The sequence below is a fragment of the Mizuhopecten yessoensis genome, unplaced genomic scaffold (assembly GCF_002113885.1).
Source record: "Mizuhopecten yessoensis strain PY_sf001 unplaced genomic scaffold, ASM211388v2 scaffold9023, whole genome shotgun sequence".
Taxonomy (NCBI): Eukaryota; Metazoa; Mollusca; class Bivalvia; order Pectinida; family Pectinidae; genus Mizuhopecten; species Mizuhopecten yessoensis.
In genome coordinates, this window is record NW_018407840.1 from 636175 (window position 1) to 654037 (window position 17863).

Consider the following 17863-nt stretch of genomic DNA (forward strand, 5'->3'; position numbering starts at 1 on the left):
TCCGCGGAACACAATATATCTACATCTGTTTATGGTGCTATAGTATCTATCCCATATCACTGCGATACATGTTTTATCTTAACATTATGCATCATTGTGCCATATTTAATACCTTATCATAATTTATCATGGTGCTATATTTCATATGTTACATGTACATGGTATCCTTGTGCATTGATAAATATCTTTTCATCACGTGTCATGGTTCTTTAAATACCCGCACTTATATAGTGTCTGTAAATATCAGCATTCATATTGAGTAAATATCCATCCTAAAATCGTTTCTGTAAAAATACGTTCATATATAATGTCTGCAAATATCCATTTATATAAAGTGTCTGTAAATATCAGCATTCACATTGAGTAAATATCCGTCCTAAAATCGTTTCTGTAAAATACGTTATTATCTCATGTCCTCAAATATCCATTTTGATATTGTTTCTGTAAATATCAGCATTCATATTGAGTAAATATCCATCCTGAATCCTTTCTGTAAATATACGTTCTTATCTTATGCCTGCAAATATCCGTTATTTTATTTTATATCCTTTCCTATATTTTTTTCTAATTATACGCATTCTTACATTGTTTCTACAAATATCCATTCTTCTATTGTGTCTGTAAATAACCATTATTATTTTTTTGTCTTTAAATATCCATTTTTATATTTTTACTATCATTATCCATTTTTGTTTTATTTCTGTAAATATCCGTTCTTGTATTATGTCTGCAAATATCCGCACATATTTTGTAACAATACACCTCCCTTCTGAAATCATGTTTGTTATTTGTCTGTTGTTACAGTTTATGTTTATAAATGTCTTAACTTTTGACTGTCTGTAAATATTCAATCTTTGATTGTTTCTAAAAAACATTCACTCTCTTAGTTTTTCTATAATGATCCACTGCTATAATTTGTTTATATTCGCTATACCAATGACACTTCGTAATTCATTTTAGCAATTCTATTTAGAGATATCATAAACTCATCATACTTGAGGAAGCAGTTAGCTAGAAACTTTATGCATACATTTTATGGTATTAATACGCACATATAAACTATATTGCCGTAAAAATAATAAACATAACAAATTACAACAATAGGAATTTTCTCGATTTATTCTTCCAACAATAAACAGCGTTGATTTACTTAATATATAATTACAACAAAAATAATTTAATAATTAAGAAAATAGTCCAAATAATTAACCGGACGTTGCAGATCGGCCTGCTGCACCTCCTACTCTGTTTGATCCTGCTGTGGGTCTGCCCATGCCTCTTGCGCCACCGCCCATCATCCTTCCCATACCACCCATACCGCCCATACCTCCCATCATACCGGCTAAACCGCCCATTCCTCCCATTCCTGGCATCATCATCATCATTGGGTTCATTTCTCCACTGGCAGCAGCAAGCATCATGGGGTTGATACCTCCAAGCATACCAGGCATGCCCGACATACCACCGGCACCTCCCATGCCTGCCATGCCTGCCATACCGGCCATACCGGCCATACCGGCCATACCGCCGGACTCCATCATGTCGAACATTGCAGCTTGCATGAGCAAGTTAGAGAAGCTGTTTCCGGTTCCTCCAGATGCATTTCCGCTTCCTGAAGAGGAGCTACTCGAACCTTGGTTGTTGTTGTTTTGTTGCATCATACTCATCATAAATAAGGGATTACTCATTATCTGTTCCATAGCATTTGCCATTTGACATTGTGCTGTAAAGAAAGCAAAAAGGAGTTTAAGATTTTGTACAATTTTTCAATTCTTGCTAAATTTCTATTCAGATATTGAAAACTCAATTGCTACTTCGAGATGATAGTACGCAACGTTTTGAATAATATCATGATCATCGAAAATCGAAACAAAAATGAAAATGAGACACCAAAAACAATGATTAAGTAACATCAGTGTCAATTCTTTGTCACAAAAATACAACCGGTTATTTCAAAACCCGGATATGTTTGCTTTTTTAAACCGTTGACAAAGAAAACGTACATTGCAATGTCAATTTCTCCTTATTTATAAACGTATGGGAAAGATTCAACTTCCTCGTTACAAGTTTTTCGTTAATTAGCAAACGTTTGATATTTATAATCGTTTAGCTGAGTGAACTGACTGATACGTATTAATACTGGATATACATAATTGTGCAGTCACTTAATAAACATTGAATTGGATTTTATAGCAAACCCAATAGTATGTGTCAGTATCAGAGATATCTGACACTATGTCTTGATCTTTGCATTGTTCTATTTATGTACGACACATGTCTGTTTTTTGTAGTACAGAATGTTGACAGAATTAAATAAATATCAAACGCCACAGCACAATAAATTAAATTGAAGTATTAGACAACAGACAGTTTCGAGGTTTTGTGGTTTTACTGCATTAAACTAAAACAATTGAAGAAATATGCACATGTAAAAATGAAACGTTTATGGCAAAATATTTGAAAATTTTACACAATGTCCACATTCTTATGAAACAATAATGCGCTCCTGACGGTAAATATGACTTTTGTAAGTTACACCGCTATATATACAAACTTTTAATCTAGTCTTTGATTATCGTATATCATATAAGTAATGCAGTTTTCCATGGAAAGTTATATGTTGCTTTAAATATATATAAGTGCCTTCTACTCATAGCATTATGATTTCGTGAAGTTGACTTCACTATTTCGTGATTTCGGAGTCGTGTAGTTTCTTGAGCAATAGGAATGTAATGCAAATACATAAACGAAATAATTCATTTTTTACTATTCAAGCTATTAAAAATCATAGCATTTAATTAATGTTGTTCCAGTTGAAACATAAAAATAACGTTTTCCGACATTGCTATTAAGACTATACAACATATTGCATTAAACATAGCTGCATAGTGTTGCAATTCATTTCACAAAATTCACAGTTTATGACAACATTTTTTGAAATACAAAATCATGTTTGGATACAACCAGAGAAACACAATAGCGTAACCAAATAATACCTCCGAGACGGTTTTTTTACATCTTGAAGTTGCCAACTGATTTACTCATATAATATTCTCCAATTTCTAAAACAAAATCTTCATAAACCGTATTCAGTCGAATTATTAAAAGAACCAAAGATTACCTGTTTGAAGAGTGATACCAAGGACAACAAGTGCGACTATTGGCTTCCACATGTTTCTGTTTTAGTGAGGATGTCGGTCAGGGAAGGATCAGGCGGTCGGTGAGCTAGTGAAGTAAGTTAACAGCTGACCGTTTGGACTTAGTGCATTCTTTTTATAGTCACCCAAACCATGAAAAGGTCAGAGGTCATTATTTGTTGTTCATGATATTACATCTGACATGGTCTGTCAGATTGACTGAGGAGAGAGGAGCGGTTCGAGCAGAAGCGTTGTCTGACAGGTCACACACTGCATGTATACAGTCATGAAAAGCCACTGTTGCAAGATGCGGTCATTTAAGATGACCAGCGGCGTAATAAGCCATGTCTAGTAGAGGCGTGCACGTAAGGTATTAATTAAGGTTGTCAGGTCTGACTGGAACAAGTGGCAAATTAGCCGTGCAATAAGTTACCAAACCCATTTCTCATTGTGTCGTAAAGGAGTGTCTTAATCATGTTATCGTCTTCATCAGGTTGGGAACTCTCTCGACTTTCCGAAATTATGCCGTATTTATAAGATTCCTTTATACGTAATATTTGACATTATTTCGCTTTTAGTGTAAATTTCTTATTGAAATACCCAATTATGTATGCCGCTTTTATAACAGCTTGATTCTTTTACCTGTTTTCAAAGATTTCAAAAGTTTAGAAAACATCGAAAAACTTTAACATTTTCAATCGAATGAAATAAATATGATATAAAAAAAAATCAATTTTGTTATACAAGACACATGACGTGCATTTAATCACAAAATAAGAAGGAACTCGCAATTGTCATAGATCTTTATTACTGCCTGTAATACCATTGTTATGTCACTACATGTATACACAAGATAGAATATACAGTCTGTTTGTTATAAAACTACTACTTCTGATGTCAGGAAATATTCACTCTAATCCAGGTCCCTCATCAATTAGTATTAATCAAAGAAACTACTATAATGATTTATCAATAATGCACTTAAATGTTAGATCTCTTCGGAATAACGTTGATCTTATAGATACTGAATTCACTGACTATGACATTTTATGTCTTACTGAAACTCACTTGAATAATGAAATCTGATTTGCAAATAAAATCACATCCCAACTCATATCGTAGAGACAGACAGTCACAACACGGTGGTGGTATTATGATATATAAATATATATATATAAATCTCAGAACTGATCTTGAAACCGAAGACATAGAACTTGTCATCCTAGAAATTAACACTTATAACAAAAAATAAAATTCTCTGCTGCCTTTATAGACCTCCTAATAAAAAAATAGATTACTGGAATAAACTTGATAACATTTTGGATAATCTTTCTAATACTAATCTTAATATCATTATTACTGGTGACATAAATGTTGACCTTATAACAATGAAACCTAATTCACATCTTGCAAGGTTAATTACTAAATATCACTTTAAAAACTTAATACAATCACCAACACGCGTTACAAGCACTACTGCTACCCTAATTGATGTATTTATTAATAATAATAAACATTTTTAACTCAACACAAGTACTTTTCCCTCTATGTAGTGATCACTGCCCCATTCTTGCTAACATTTGTTTCAAAACGCTAAAAAATAAACCATTCAAGAAACCTATATATAAATTCAATGAAGCTAATTGGGATGCTATTGATATTTAACTACTTAGTAATAATTGGGATTCCATAGTTAATAACACTACTAGCATTAATGAAATATATTCCACTGTTATATACAAAATAAACCCTGCTACTAACTTCCATATACATCATAAAACAATTACTGTCTATTCTGATGACAAACCTTGGATGACTGGTGAAATTCGGCATAAATTAAGATATAAGAATAGATTATATAAAATAGCTAAAATTACAAATGGGGAACATGATTGGGCAAAAGATTAAAAATTGTCGCAATGACACTATAATACTTAATCGGCAATCGAAAGAAAATTACTTTAAGAAACTTCAAAATTGTCTTGCTGACAAATCAGCACATCCAAGAAAATGGTGGCAGATAGCGAAATCTATAGGAAAAATGACTAACACTAGCACTAACTCGTATCCTCTGAAATATTACAATAAGATTGTAATCCATCCACAAGATAAAGCTGAAGCACTAAATAACTTGTTTACCACCATTGCCTCTAATATTACTGACACTAACCTACCTGATTGCTGATAACATCTATTTTTATCAAAATGTTTGAATTTTTTTTTTTTAATATACGTTTAATTTTATTTCAAGTTACAATATGTTAAATGTACATCAGACAGGATTTCAACCCAAACATTCCACTACGAATCAACTAGCTGATAACTATAATACTATAAGTAATAATTTAGACCAAGGTAAAGATTTGCGTTTTGTTTTATGTGACATAGGTAAAGCATTTGATCGTGTATGGCATTTGGGCCTATTACATAAACTTAAAACTTATGGTATTAAAGGTAAATGATATGATTGGTTTAAAGCTCACTTATCTGACAGAAAACAAAGGGTTATCTTTGTAGGTTAGAAATCTAGTACCAAACCTATTTCTACATGGATCCTCAAGGATCTGTTCTTGGTCCCTTCTTCTTTATCCTTTTTACTAATGATATTGTTAGCAATGTAACGTCTCATATAGAAATCTTTGCAGATGATACCTCTGTCTATGTTATAGCAAATAATAACAATTCTCTAACAACACCTACTAACATGCTTAATGATGATCTCGAATCAATCTCGGAATGGTCAAAGCAATGGCAGATCCTATTCAATCCGAATAAGACTGTAGCTATTAACTTCTCTCGTAGACACATTAACAATCATCCTCAACTGCTATTTAACAATACTCCAGTTGCACAAAATGAACACCATAATCACTTAGGACTAACATTTAATAGTAAACGGACATGGGCAGATCACATTTCAAATATTTATAAAAAAGCTAACTCTAGACTAAGTATTCTTAGGATTTTACAAACTACAGTTGATAGGAATACATTAAAAACATTATATATGTCTCTTATATAAGACATGTGTTAGAATATTCTGATATAGTATGGGATAATTGTACCAAATATGAATCAGTTATTTTCGAATCAGTTCAACTAGAAGCTATGCGATTAATTACTTGCATCAGACGAGGTACATTTCATCACATTCTGTATACTGAAACACAGCTTGAAACATTGCACACACGAAGACAAAATCATAAACTAACATTAATGTATAAGATTCTTAATAATTACACTCCAACTTATCTCGATGATATCATTCCACCATTTCTAAATGTCCTCTGTATTCAAATATTAGGCATCATATTACCACTATTTATAATCTATTAGGATTGCTAAATCTGTATTGTTTATTATATGGTATTAGTAATGCATCTGACCAATTCAATAATACTATTCTTATACACGTTGACTTTTATATTCAATCATCAAAACGTTTCGGGACTTATACATGCTAGATAAATTCCAAATCAATATTAATGTATTGTTTTTATTATTATTATTATTATTCAAGCAAGTTTTGTTCCTTAAACAATTCATATTACACATAGCCTGGTGTGGGTGTGGGTGTGCATGTGTGTGAGAGGAAAACGAATTACAACATTCTATATATTTAATCATCGTACATAGCTACCGGAAATAGGAGAAGACTGATATAGGCATAGCCTGTTGTCTGATTCTTTTGTCAATACTGTTCTAACATCTTCTTTAATTTTAACTTATATGTTTGTATTATATATGTATCGTCAATAAAATACTTTTGATATTGAAAATGTCTTGCAACTGGTAAACAGAGTCGATAGCATTCAGGTAAATGAAATGTAATTGATATCCACATATTTAACATGTATATCACTAAATTGAGTCGTTTCTTCAAAATGGTAAGCAAGTCAAAACATTTATTTAGTAGAGTAGAAAATGGAAATGTACTTATAAAAACAAATACAAATATATAGCAAATTACAGATTTAGGCTACAACACAGAATAAATTGCAGTTACAGGGTTACGGTCAACTTCAGGAAATGATAGATGACCAGCACAGTTAGTTAATTAACTTGTCAAGTAAAATCGTAATTAAAATGGGATGTTAGGAAATCAACTTTATCAATGCATATAACAAATAAAAGTAAATGTTTACTACACCTTATGAAATACTAAAAATCCTAGCCAATGCAACAGTATGTATGGTACCTATTCTAAACTGGAATGGCAGTATACTCTTGGTTTTGGGGAATAAACACAATGATTCCTGCTTTTTTCCCCGCTTCAATTTATCTTTTGTTTTTAACTAACAAGACACTAACGAACGATGCTTGCTTCAAATCAAATTAGGGTATCATCAGATTATCAAATGCATGAAACATGCTTCTTAATAAATTTTGATGACATTCGAATATCAATGGAACAAAAGATTTTGCAACAGACGCCTGATATTGGTTTCAACTAGAACAGCAATTGCTTGGTCCAACATAGTCACGAGTCAGTCACTAGAGACAGCATTGTCTAGTGTCACTCGTTGCTTTTTGTTAATTTAACAGCACTGGGCGTGCGTCAGCTGATATACCGTATCCATATTACATATGCTGATCACGTGCTATCCAGGGTCGCAGAAGAGCACTTTATGTTGAGTGGAAACGGATTGAATTTTATCGTAGAGAAAATATTGTCCAACTTTTGACCGTTTGACCCGTTCAAGATTTATCTGTCTTCTCTAAGGTATGACAGATGGCACGCAAAAATAAACAGGAGAACAACAAATTATGACGTCACAGTCACCATTTGACGGGAGAGGCTAATTGTAAGTCAGGATGAAATACAGATTACACATCCTGATAACCAATGTTTTCAAGTATATTATTGATAGGATGGTGGAAAAAGAATTATTCCCTATGTAATGCTAGAAAAATATCAGTCCTTGTGATGAGTTGTCTAACCCTTGGTTTGAAGCAAGTGTCGGATTAGACACTTTATCGAAATTTCTCTGCCATGCCCTCATCGTAGGGGGGGACTCTTATAGCCATCAAGATGTTTCTGTCGCTTGCCAACCACATGAACTGGAAAGAAAAGCTCGACGCAGTTCCAAAGTTATTCGTTTGGTTCTTTTGTCTATGTCATGTTTATGATTATGTTTATGATTTAAAACAGCTGTGTCAGGTACGCGTCTTCAAATCTAAAATATACCGATATAGACAAAGTATCAATGATAACTCGTTAGTTCAATTAAGGATTGAATCTTGCTTCGATAATTGGAACTTGTGAAGTCTATTCTGATCGTTTGTCCCATGTTCTTGAGCTTGTGCAAGTCTACGTATTGACGTAATGTAAAAAGAAAAAAGTCCGTCATTGAAGGACCATCATACAACATGATGGTATACGTTGATAGTTCAATACAGCCAAATGATGTAGAAACAAAACACGAAACCATATTGTAAATGTCATATGTAATTTGTATTGATGAATTCATAAGAAATCAAATTTTCTGATGCATCATCGCGGGAGAATAATGTCTAGACGCGGTGCACAGGCTCAGCTGCGAGTCTTTGACATCCATCTTTTTACTAGCTCGAAGTGGAGAGCGGCTAAATTTTGAGATTCTACATCTTCTGGAATGTGATGTTGCAGTATTTGAACGTCGAATTAGACAGGAACCAGACGTGGCTTGAACGGACGAAACATTTGATATGACATTTGGATATTCGACTGTATTTCATACAAGACGGAACCACATGGATCTTCCACAGGGGTTCGTTACAAATGTCTGAAATACACATGCTATACTGATATGGGTTACAGCACACATAAACATGCATGTATACACATATGCTATACTGATATGGGTTACAGCATCCATAAACATACATTATGTGTGATGTGACCCATATCAGTTATAGCATGATATGTGTATTTCAAACATTTATACCGAACCCATGTGGAACTACGTTACTTATACAAGGCAGAATGGGTAGCTGGAGGGAGAATTTCTAGGGCAGTACAAGACTTTTCACTACCGCTAGCAACCGTGAGCTAATAGTATTTTGCTGGTTTATCGTTTTTTGGTTGTTTGCACAATTTTTGATTTTTTTGTTTAAACATGTCAATAGTTATCTCCCTTCGCAAAATCATACGCACAGGCATCGCCTCTGGAAATAGACCTGATCTCGGGACACCAGAAACTTGCTATACCCCTCAACCCCATACTTTAACTGTATGATAAAGCATGCAAGTTATTTTCATAACACTGACCTTTAAAATATACCGGCCTATCATTATCTTGATAACTCCTGGAAGCATATGCTGCGACGTATATTATTAAAAAAAAATCATGCATTATACACCCATTTGTAAGATAACTATGAACTGAAATCAATGAGTATTACTAGTAACCAAATGAATTAGTAAAACAATGTATCAATAAATATGACACAATGGAGGATTAACGAACATCCTAAGTTGATCCAAAGCAAATGAAAGATTTGATAACAATTTGACTGGTGAAATATCAGGTTTCCATTGAGTAAAACTCTTTGAGTAGTATCAAAGTTCACGCTATGGCAATTTCCTCATTACTAATTGTGAGTAGTATCAAGGTACAAAATATGACAATTTCCTCATTAAAAATTGTGAGCAGTATCAGAGTACATGATATGACAATTTCCTCGTTACTAACTGTCAGGAGTATCAGAGTACATAATATGACACTTTCCTCATACTAACTTTGAGTAGTATCAGAGAACATAATATAACACTTTCCTCATTATTAATTGTGAGTAGTATCAGAGTACATGATATGACACTTTCTCGTTACTTACTGTAAGTAGTATCAGAGTATATGATATAACAATTTCCTCGTTACTAACTTTGAGTAGTATCAGAGTACATAATATGACACTTTCCTCATACTAACTTTGAGTAGTATCAGAGTATATAATATGACACTTTCCTCACTACTAACGTTGAGTAGTATCAGAGTACATAATATAACAATTTCCTCATTACTAACGTTGAGTACTATCAGAGTACATAATATGACACATTCCTCATACTAATTGTGAGTAGTATTAGAGTACATGATATGACAATTTCCTCGTTACTAACGTTGAGGACTATCAGAGTACATAATATGACACATTCCTCATACTAATTGTGAGTAGTATTAGAGTACATAATATAACAATTTCCTCATTACTAACGTTGAGGACTATCAGAGAACATAATATGACGCATTCCTCATACTAATTGTGAGTAGTATCAGTGTACATAATATGACACTTTCCTCATACTAACTGTAAGTAGTATCAGAGTATATAATATGACACTTTCCTCATACTAACATTGAGTAGTATCAGAGTACATGATATGAAAATGTCCTCGTTACTAACTGTAAGTAGTATCAGAGTACATAATATAACAATTTCCTCGTTACTAATTGTGAGTAGTATCAGAGTACATAATATGACACTTTCCTCGTTACTAACTTTGAGTAGTATCAGAGAACATAATATGACAATTTTCTCGTTACTAACTTTGAGTAGTATCAGAGTACTTAATATGACACTTTCCTCATACTAACTTTGAATAGTATCAGAGTACATAATATGACACTCTCCTCGTTACTAACGTTGAGTAGTATCAGTGTACATAATATGACACTTCCCCCTTACTAACTCTGAGTAGTATCAGAGTACATAATATGTCAATTTCCTCATACTAACATTGAATAGTATCAGAGTACACAATATGACAATTTCCTCGTTACTAACTTTGAGTAGTATCAGAGTACTTAATATGACACTTTCCTCATACTAACTTTGAGTATTATCAGAGTACATAATATGACACTTTCCTCATACTTATTGTGAGTAGTATCAGAGTACATAATATAACAATTTCCTCGTTACTAATTGTGAGTAGTATCAGAGTACATAATATGACACTCTCCTCATTACTAACGTTGAGTAGTATCAGAGTACATAATATGACACTTTCCTCATACTAACTTTGAGTAGTATCAGAGTACATAATATGACAATTTCCTCGTTACTATTTGTGAGTAGTATCAGAGTACATAATATAACAATTTTCTCATTACTAATTGTGAGTAGTATCAGAGTACGTGATATGATAATGTCCTCGTTACTAACTGTAAGTAGTATCAGAGTACATAATATAACAATTTCCTCATTACTAATTGTGAGTAGTATCAGAGTACATGATATGACACTTTCCTCGTTACTAACTTTGAGTTAACCAGTACTCCTCTATTTGTTTAAAGTTTATAAATAAGGGGTTTATGCAACTTCCCTTCTGTATAAACATTATTTTAGACTAATTTTGACTTCCACTTCTTCGAATATACATATATCAAATGATGCAAAGGGTATACATTTTCGTTATCTCTCATTCAATTTCCCCGTTGTACAAATCTTTGTTTTCTTTTTGTCATTTATAAGCAGCCTAAAGTGAAATTATTATAAGAACATGTTCTGAAAACTGGCCACACCAGACTATCTTAGTTTTTACTGACTTGATGAATAGTTTGGGAAATAATGACGAAAATATCATAAAAGTTCGATGATCAAAATGGGATTTTATCTTACGAAGGGTCGTTATCATTATTGACATAATGTTTTATTTCGTCATTGCATATTCCAAGGATGAAGAGAAAGAACATGTATGTCGAGCAAGAAACCCTTGAATTTCGAAAAAAAAGTAACCTACCACTTAAGGATGTACTCTTCTGAGGTTTCAATCACGTTCAAGTCTCGTTTTGATCTGGTGTAATAGGTTTTTGTAATATTTAACAAATTATGATCAAGTTTATTAGCAAACACGCATCTGAAAAATATGTCAAAAAAATAGATGCCTGTTGTTTGTAGAACTTTTTTTACAAGAATTAAAAAAAATTACCAATTTGGCGGCCATTTTGAAAATGTGTATTAATGTGTATTTCTTGCGCTTCAAAAAAGGCCAAAATTTCACCTTTTTTGACACTATATTGATCACTTAAATTGTCATTGTGTCGCCATTCTTAATTGTAGCAGGTTCAATTTTGCTGTACAACTTTATAATGTTCAATATGATAAAAATAATATGCAACAAACTGGAAAATTATACATTATTGATATTTTTTTTACGTTTTTAGTGTAACTGAAGCACTTTTGATTTTTGTCCCCGAAAAAAGTCAAAAATAACACAAATGATAACGGGACAAGAAAAGAAGCACACTGACCCCCCATTTTTGTAGATGTTTTAGAAAGAGGAACACATTTTCACTTAATTCATTAAATATTAAAAAAAGTTAAATACCAGAACTTTTTATATCAAGCGTTTAATCTGTAAAAAAAAATGGTAAAAAATGAGTATTTTTTCATTAAAAAATAGGGGGTAGGGGTAACTAAAATCGGCTTTCTGAGTTAAAAGAATAAGATTAAGAAATTTTACTTCCATAATTTAAAAGAAAACAATATTTTCATCAGTTCTACAAACATTCATACATATCTGATAACACACTTGGAAGAAATTGTATGAATTTGTTCTGCAAATGGTCAAAACCCCAAAACCACCTAGAATCACCTATTGTGTTAAATTGGTATCATTGACCGATCATAGCACAAAAACGAACACACCGACATATGTATTTTTTTGCATTTTCTACTATGCCATTAATTCCTTTTTCCAAAAATCCATATAAGAAAAAAAGTTTAATACAGGAAATTTTTGACTTCCCAGAGGTGTACATCCTTAATACACGGATTAACAAAAGTTACGTCTCAAGTTCCTAATTATAATCCTTCTGTGTAAATAGTGTACTATTAAAATATTTTTAAATATGAAACTTTTTTTTAATATATAACAAGATACCCAATAAAGGTAACATGTTCTTTTGCAAAGGACATAATCTCAAAGAAAACAAATCCTACATCGACAAAAAATCGTTTTGTTATAGAATAGCTTTATAACTTAATAAAAAAATATATAAACGTTCATCAGTAATCAATTACAATCTTTTTTATAAGTAATACAAAATCGGAAAAGGAACATGGGCATGCAGGCTTTTTTTATAATTATAACAAACCCTTTGTTCATGAAATGTCTACAAGAAACATCATCTTTATACAAAAAAAAGTAATTTAGTAGGAGGAAGCAGTAGATTACTTAAATCTTACCCCTCATCATAATTATATTCACTGAGTTAAATGTAAAACAAGAATAGCCGAACACATTGAGCTTTTTTCTTCTGCTTAAAGCACAGTCCTAATTAGACACATTGTATGTAAGGAAATGAAAGCTATTGAACAATGAAGCGGTAATAAAGTTAACAATGACAAGGCTTTTGTGTTTGTGCAGCATGAGCTATAGTCATTCATGCTTAAATGTATAGTGTAAGCTTAATGGACAGGTACATGCAGAGTTACTATATTTTGAATTGCATATTATGATGTTCATGTCCAAATGCTGTTATATAAATCCGGAGTGTTTATCGGTCAATCCGGCTTTTTTTCAACATGTGTATAAGATCACATTATAGTTTCCACTATAATTTTGAGAGATTTTAAAGGTAAACACATGCAACACATCGAACATTTATCTATACATGTACATGCATAAACAAAGTGGAATACTATTACAATATTTCAGTATTACTTGCAGATTAATTGTTGCTAGCTAATTTGCATCCAGATGTTTTCCTTATGGTCCAAACTAATGTAATATTATTCATAGTTTACTATCTGATTTTGTTAGAAATGTATCTCCAGGGAGAGGGCTTGTATAGGCTTTCCCTTCAAATCTGATTGCTGTAATAAAAAAAATTAAAAAACAAAGGAAAAAAGAAAAAACACATCGGACTGAGAAAAATGGCATTAAAATTGCATGCGTCGTCATAAAAATGGACAAATTACTAACATGGACGGTAAAGTTACTAAAAAACTTACTAGTTTCACTATACTCATTAGACGTGTATATTGGATCAATTTTATCTCGAAGAATAAGTCGTTGTGTGTGAAAATCTATTGGATTATTCCTAAATCAGCTGAAGTTTGTTTCTATATCTTCAATCATGTATCAGGTTTTACAGCATTCTGTTTGCTTAAATTGTTATCAAAGACTTATTTTTCCTCAGTGATAAGTAATGGTCACTTTGATTATTTTTGAATCAACTAAAGCTATCGGTGATGCGTCAATGAACTATATTGATAAATTTGTATTTTTATGTTTAAATATGAATGGTTAAATCATTTATTGTAAGTAAACTGTGGATTTTCTTCAAAATTTAGCTTGTGCTTATTACTGTTACCTACTACCGTCTATTAAAAGGTCAGTTACTGTCTAGTATGGAGCCAATAGTTCACAGTTGTTGCTTAACAATAGACAGACACATGTAAATGAACATTCTGCTATAAAATGTTCATTGAGAACAAACGATGACGTCACAACTTGGTTTTAACCAAAGGAGAAAATTTAGTGTTTAATCTGAAGTCCAAATATTGTCGTTTGTTACAATTACAGTGCCAAAATCCATGTTTTAGAAGACTGAGGGTTTTTTGATAGATTGGGGCATGACGGTTTGTCGTACGTGTGTTACGGAACAATACAAACTCGTACGCTAGTCGTTCCCTGCAGTCAGACGGCCCTCACAATCCATCAACGTACGATCCCTTGTCATCCATAAACCTGACAAGATGTGACATAAAGTATGCTAATCTGACCGTACTGTCCAAGTAGTATATGTGGACAAATTAATATTGTATATAAAAACAATAAATCGCGTCACTATGTATTACTTCCATAGCTTGCGCAGGGTTTATCGTGTTGTACCTATTTTTCTTCGCCGCATTTAGAATCTATAGTTTTCAAAACCTCCCTATTCGTTGCCACATTGCAGAGGGTCTTGCACGTTTTGATGATCCTGATAGCTATGCTGGGTAGGCATAACCACACAAGTGGGTCGAGGAGGAGGGAATAGAAGACAAACATTCAACTTTCCACATTTTTATACCAAGGATTTTCATATGCACCTTGTGGCATTTGAAAAGTGTATAATGCCTGTTAGTCCATTCGTTTTACCAAAGCATATTATTCGAACATCGAACGATTTGCAAAACAAGATATTTCTTTGTTTTCACAATGATGATAATCTCTTTTATAACAGGGGGAAAATCTCAAAGAATGAACTGTGTTGAAAACTTATTTTCAATCCTCTTCGCGATCAAGAAAATGAAAATAACTGTTTTGATCAACGTTTGTTAATTACCTTAGCTGTATTGAAGCGAAACTGAACTAGTGCTGCCTGTGACAACCCTCATTTCAACTACTGTGTGATCGTGTTACGGGGATTTATTTGGCAGTTGAAGACGAGACGAAAGTAACCTAAAATGAGGAGACGAGATATTAGCTTCATTTCAGTCTTTTAATGGAACATCGCGTGCACTCTAAATCATTTCGGCGCTTGAATATTAGAGTTATTTCCCCTTTGATCGATAAACTCTCAAATACCGTCACCTGCGGGAGTTTCTTCCCCGCTGCCGATGTGATTCCAGCAAGCTTACCGTAGACTGCCGTAATTGCAAAAATAATCTCAGTAACGCACTACGTAGTCCTCTGTCGTACCGCTCCTTCGCACGATCAGCTGTCCTAACAGACTTTTGCCTGGCGATCTTGTGAGCTTTCTCCATCTGATCAAGCCACTTACTGATCTCCTTTCTTTCACTATCCTGTCGAGTTCTAAATAGTGCATCAACTGGTAACTATGGTGTCCGACCAAAGAGAAGGAAGAACGGCGTGAATCCCGTACTCTCGTGTCTTGTGCAGTTGTAAGCATGGGTTACTTTATTCACATGACTTTTCCAGTCTGTCTTCTCCTCTTTATCTAATGCCCTCAACATGCTTAGAATCGTCCTGTTCATCCTCTCACACTGTCCATTCCCTGCCGGATGATACGGAGTAGTTCTAGAGTGTATAATTCCACATTTCTTCTGCAACTGTTGGAACAACCGATTTTCGAATTCCCGTCCTTGGTCGTGATGAAGTCTTTCTGGGAATCCAAATCTTTGGAAGTAGTCATTGAAAAGTTTATTCGCTGCTGTGCTGGCCGATTTATTTTTCGTCGGATATGCTTGGACAAACCGTGTGAAATGATCCACAATAACAAGTAGATATTCGTACCCTCCTTTAGAACGCTCCAAGTGGACCTAGTCAATTGAAATCAGTTCAAATGGATGTGTCGTTCTGATAGGTTGTAATGCTGCCCTCGCCTGTACATGTGGTTTTCTGTCTTTAAGACACTTACACACATTTTTCACATAATGCACAATATCCTTCCTCATTTTTGGCCAATGAAACCGATCTCTAACCAACGCGACAACTCTCTCACCTCCAAGATGTCCCATCTTCTCGTGAAGTTCTCTATACACTATTTTTCTGTAATCTACTGGAACACACAGTTGTTTCACCTCTTCCTGAGTCTCAAGTTGACCAGAACGATACAACACATCTTCCTCCAAACTCAACCTGTTCCAGTCTCGTATCCATGCTCTGACTTTCGGATCTTCTTGTCTGAGGTCTTGCTTCGAAGGTTCCTTCCCCTTCTTGACCCAAGATCGAGCTTTCTTCAGGGCAGGATCAGCCTCTTGTGCTGTCGCTATTTCCTGTTTACTTAACGTCTTTATCCCTGTTCCTTGTCCTTTTGTAACTGTTTCCACGTCAACCGCTGATACTTGACACTGAATCAAACCTGTCTTGTCATCCATTTTTCTTCGTCGCCTCTATAATGGCAATGATTTCTTCTCTGCGACTGGTCTTCGTACAATCACTCACCACTTTCTCTATATCTAGCGGCATTCTAGAAAGCACGTCTGCGTCCGTGTTCAATCTTCCTGGTTTGTAATGAAGTTTGAAGTTGTAGTCCGCCAGTTCCGCCACCCATCTATGTCTGGCTGCATCAAGCTTTGCAGTTGTCAGTATGTACGTGAGAGGGTTGTTATCTGTGTAAACGTCAAAGGATCGAGCGTAGTATAAGAAGTCACGGATACGTTCTGTGACGGCCCACTTTAAAGCCAGAAATTCCAGCTTCCCACTGTGGAGATGGTAGTTTTGCTCTGCTGGAGTCAACGTTCTCGAACCGTAAGCTATTACGGCTTTTCTCCCATCATCTTGTTCTTGGTAAAGGATCGCTCCCAGACCTTCCTGCGATGCATCTGTGTGGAGTATGAATGGGCGGTCAAAGTTAGGGAACGCCATAACTTTTGAGTCAATCAACCGATCAATCAGTTCCTTTAGCACTTGCTGATGCTGAGGTTCCCACAGAATGGTCGTCTTAAAAGATTTCTGTCCCTTCTTTTGATTCGTCTTACCCTTTTCTTTAGCATCCTTCTTTGATTGTTTTCCTTCCTCGGAAGATTTCAAAAGGTCGTACAACAGCTTCGCCCTCCGACTAAAATCTGGAATATATTTTCTGTAGTATCCCAACAATCCCAGTAGTTGTCGAATCACTCCAACCGTTGCTGGTGCTTTGTCCTTCAAGGCAGTAACTGCCTGGACATCTGCTGGATCTATACGGCATCCTTTCCCAGAAACAAGCTGTCCTAGAAACCTTACCTCCCTCTGGAACATGTAGCACTTGTTTGGTTTAAGCTTGATACCCGTACTCTGTAATCGTCTCAGCACTTGACGTACATCCTCAATATGTTTATCAAATGTTCGGCTAAACACGAACACGTCA

The 17863-nt window shown here is 34.2% G+C and overlaps 1 protein-coding gene across 1 annotated transcript; it reads right to left on the reverse strand.

Annotated features, from left to right (window-relative positions):
- Window positions 1-1096: 1096 nt before the first annotated feature.
- On the reverse strand, window positions 1097-3263 carry LOC110457072 (WAG22 antigen-like). Its single transcript, XM_021508167.1, has 2 exons — window positions 3122-3263; window positions 1097-1723 (listed from the first exon to the last, which is right to left on the reverse strand). The coding sequence occupies exons 1-2, from the start codon at window positions 3171-3173 to the stop codon at window positions 1206-1208; spliced, it is 570 nt and encodes a 189-aa protein (XP_021363842.1). The 5' UTR covers window positions 3174-3263; the 3' UTR covers window positions 1097-1205.
- Window positions 3264-17863: the final 14600 nt, after the last annotated feature.